This window comes from Colobus angolensis, unplaced genomic scaffold, assembly GCF_000951035.1.
Source record: "Colobus angolensis palliatus isolate OR3802 unplaced genomic scaffold, Cang.pa_1.0 Scaffold128, whole genome shotgun sequence".
NCBI lineage: Eukaryota > Metazoa > Chordata > Mammalia > Primates > Cercopithecidae > Colobus > Colobus angolensis.
Genome location: NW_012114030.1, coordinates 2,883,745 through 2,886,703, shown reverse-complemented (window position 1 = coordinate 2,886,703; position 2,959 = coordinate 2,883,745). Strand labels below are relative to the sequence as shown.

The 2,959-nt window shown below is 46.5% G+C and overlaps 1 protein-coding gene across 2 annotated transcripts in view; it reads right to left on the bottom strand.

Moving 5' to 3' along the window:
• SRCAP (Snf2-related CREBBP activator protein) overlaps positions 1-2,889 on the bottom strand; it is a 41,263-nt gene extending 38,374 nt beyond the window's left edge. The window contains exons 1-3 of one of the 2 annotated variants that reach the window (XM_011933591.1): positions 2,788-2,889; positions 1,989-2,062; positions 772-1,034 (exon numbers count right to left, since the gene is read on the bottom strand). In XM_011933591.1, the coding sequence (XP_011788981.1) occupies positions 772-825 (54 nt within the window). In that variant the 5' untranslated portion in view covers positions 826-1,034; positions 1,989-2,062; positions 2,788-2,889. Of the gene's footprint in view, positions 1-771; positions 1,035-1,988; positions 2,063-2,429; positions 2,666-2,787 lie in introns of those variants that run through there. The other variant, XM_011933590.1, reaches the window with a different exon arrangement.
• Between the last annotated feature and the right edge of the window lie 70 nt (positions 2,890-2,959).

Below are 2,959 nucleotides of genomic sequence, written 5' to 3'. Positions count from 1 at the left end.
AAAAAAAAAAAAAAAAGAAAAGAAAAAAATGGAAAACAAAGTCCTACTAAAATGTGGATATTCAGGGAATTCACAAATTCATTCCAGGACATAAGCCTTACACTGCGCCACTCAAATTCCAACCTCAGCTAAATGACAAGACTGTCACAAATTTCCCGTTTCTCAGGAAAATTATAACTATCAAATTTATAAACATGAAAAGCTTACTGTACTGCTTACTTTGGCAATACATATACCAAAACTGGGAGGATACAGAAAACATTAACATAGCCCGTATGCAAGGATGACACAATAAAGAAATCCTTTTTATAAAAAAGTTTAAAAAATTAAAATAAAAAGAAAGCTGACTGTACACACACCTAGATGTGTGTTTAAAAGCCATGCTTTTTTTCCCTACCCCACACTCTTCCTTGGTATGAGAAAGGAATGAACACTACACATCATCCATAGACTTATCCTACTCCAGTTCTGATAGAAGTTAAACTATTCTCAAAGTGTACAGTCTTAAAAGCATGGTGCCCAGACCTCCATTTCCAACCTAGCCTAATCCAACCTCTTTCAGGTAATGAAGAGCTTTTGCACTCTTGGAGATATTACACTAATGTTAAATGGTATGTGAGTATCCAACAGACCTGACACACTACAGCCGAGCCCCTCGAGCACCAAAGATTCTCCAAAACTCTCCACAAATATTCCCATCACATTTCTTCTGCCTCACACTCAACAATCCACAAAGCAGAAGCAGAGAAGGAACTCTCCCCACTTTCAAACCTGTGTCTGTAGGACTGGGAGCTGAGGGTGAGCAGGGGAGGGGCTGCTCTGCATGGTCCCACTCCCAGGCTCCTCCTTGGATGCCTGAAGAATGACTGGGTCGTTATCACCACTGCTGCTGGCCGAGGGGCTGGCGTCCGGCTGCAGGGCATGCTGGGAGCTGGCCTCATTCTGGGCCACCGGCCACCGGGACCCGCCTTCCAGGGCCCGGGGCCCACCAGGGCGTCCCAGCCTCCGCTCAGGTCCACCAGCCTCTGGAGCACCTAAAGTAGGATAAGAAGAAGACAGAAATGCAGTTAAATGGGATGAAAAATTATTTTTAAAAAACCAGAAATAACACTGATAAAGAGAAACACAGAAATTACAGGTTACATTTCTTGAGCACTTAATATGTACGAGATACTTTCAGTACTTACTTGATGTATTCTATAATCCTCACATCTACCTTAAAAACCAAGTGCTGGCTGGGCGTGGTGGCTCACACCTGTAATCCCAGCACTTTGGGAGGCTGAGGCGGGTGGATCACGAGGTCAGGAGATCGAGACCATCCTGGCTAACACACTGAAACTCCGTCTCTACTAAAAATGCAAAAAATTAGCCGGGTGTGGTGGCAGGTGCCTGTGGTCCCAGCTACTCGGGAGGCTGAGGCAGGAGAATGGCGTGAACCCAGGAGGTGGAGCCTGCAGTGAGCCAGGATCGCGCCACTGCACTCCAGTCTGGGTGAGAGCGAGACTCCGTCTCAAAAAAAAAAACAAAACAAAACAAAAAAACACCAAGTGCTTCTCACAGCATAACAAATATTTACTTCCTCCTACACACAACGGATAAAGCCATGCAGAAAGGATTCCCAACCTAAATGGAGCTTACATTCTAATATAATCTGTTTTATAAGTAAGAAAGTTTTAAAACCTTATGATTTGCGGAAGGTCACACAGTAAAAAAGTGGTAGGAGGACTTCAATCCACAGTCTTAATGCCAAAACCATGGAAAACCTGCTGCTCTTCCTGGTAGAGCCAGGTTGACCACGTTTTCCTTAACCCACAGCCTCAGTTCTGTTGTTGCACTACTATAATCAAACCCTCCACAGAAAAATCACATGCAAACATTCTCATGGTTCTCTAGAGTGAAAATCCCCAATACTGACCAATAATTGCTTTCATTATCTCAAACATTTCTCCCATTAGCATCAGCACACAAAATGGTAGCAGATCCCTCACCTGTGTGAGCTGAGACCACACCCCCTGTGAAAGTCTGCACTTCCACGGTGCCGCCGTACTGAAGGGAATCACACCTGAAACAGAAGAACAGTGAGGAACTCTTCCACATTTGCCAACATCCATCAAAGCGTATTATTTACTCCAGTTTTTTTGAGACGTTTGAACATACCCAAATCAGTTCAAAGACTAGAAACAGAAAAACAATAGTAGGAAAAGCTTATATTTCAGGGAAATGCAAATCATGTTTTGTGAAGACGAATCCTGTTTTGCGAATTCTGTAGGGACATACGATCCTGCCCGGGGGCAGGAGCAGGAAAGGAGTTAAGCAAGAAAGTTCAAAAATTTTAAGTGTGAAAGCTCCAACCATAGAATGGAAAACAAAACAAAAAAAAAGTACAGCAAAAAAAAGCTGTCACATCCAGAACCTCAGAAAGGTGCTACCGGCCTGCGTGCCTTTCCAGTGAAGGCTGGACGCAGAAATGAGAGTGGAACTCCTGGGAAGAGTCAACAAACATGCAGGTCACAGGAAAATCCGCCCAGGATTCAGGGCAGGGCGCTGTGAATCCCATACCTGCGCCATGAGACACTTCCCCAAACACAAGAACCACAGCAAAGGGGAGACTCTGGAGCAGTCAAAAGCGAGAAGCCGCACTGCCAAGAAGCACGCGCCGGAAACAGGCAGTGTGAACCCGCAGGAGGCCCGGAAATGCTTCCCCTGTGTTTAAGGAAATTCCTAAACCACGGTGCCGCCTTTGATTCACTCCCTCCTCCGCCACACGTTCCCAAGACCCGAGCTCACCAGAAGCCAACAAGCCTGAACTCTTGACTCCAGGTTTCGTGACCGTCTCCCTAGCCCTCCCGGCGGACTGACCTCGCGTGACCCCTGACCTCTGCCCAAGTTGCCACTAGCCGAGATAGCCCCGCCCCCTCCAGACTCCCACCCCACCCAACGTGCGCGCCGGGCGGGGGAG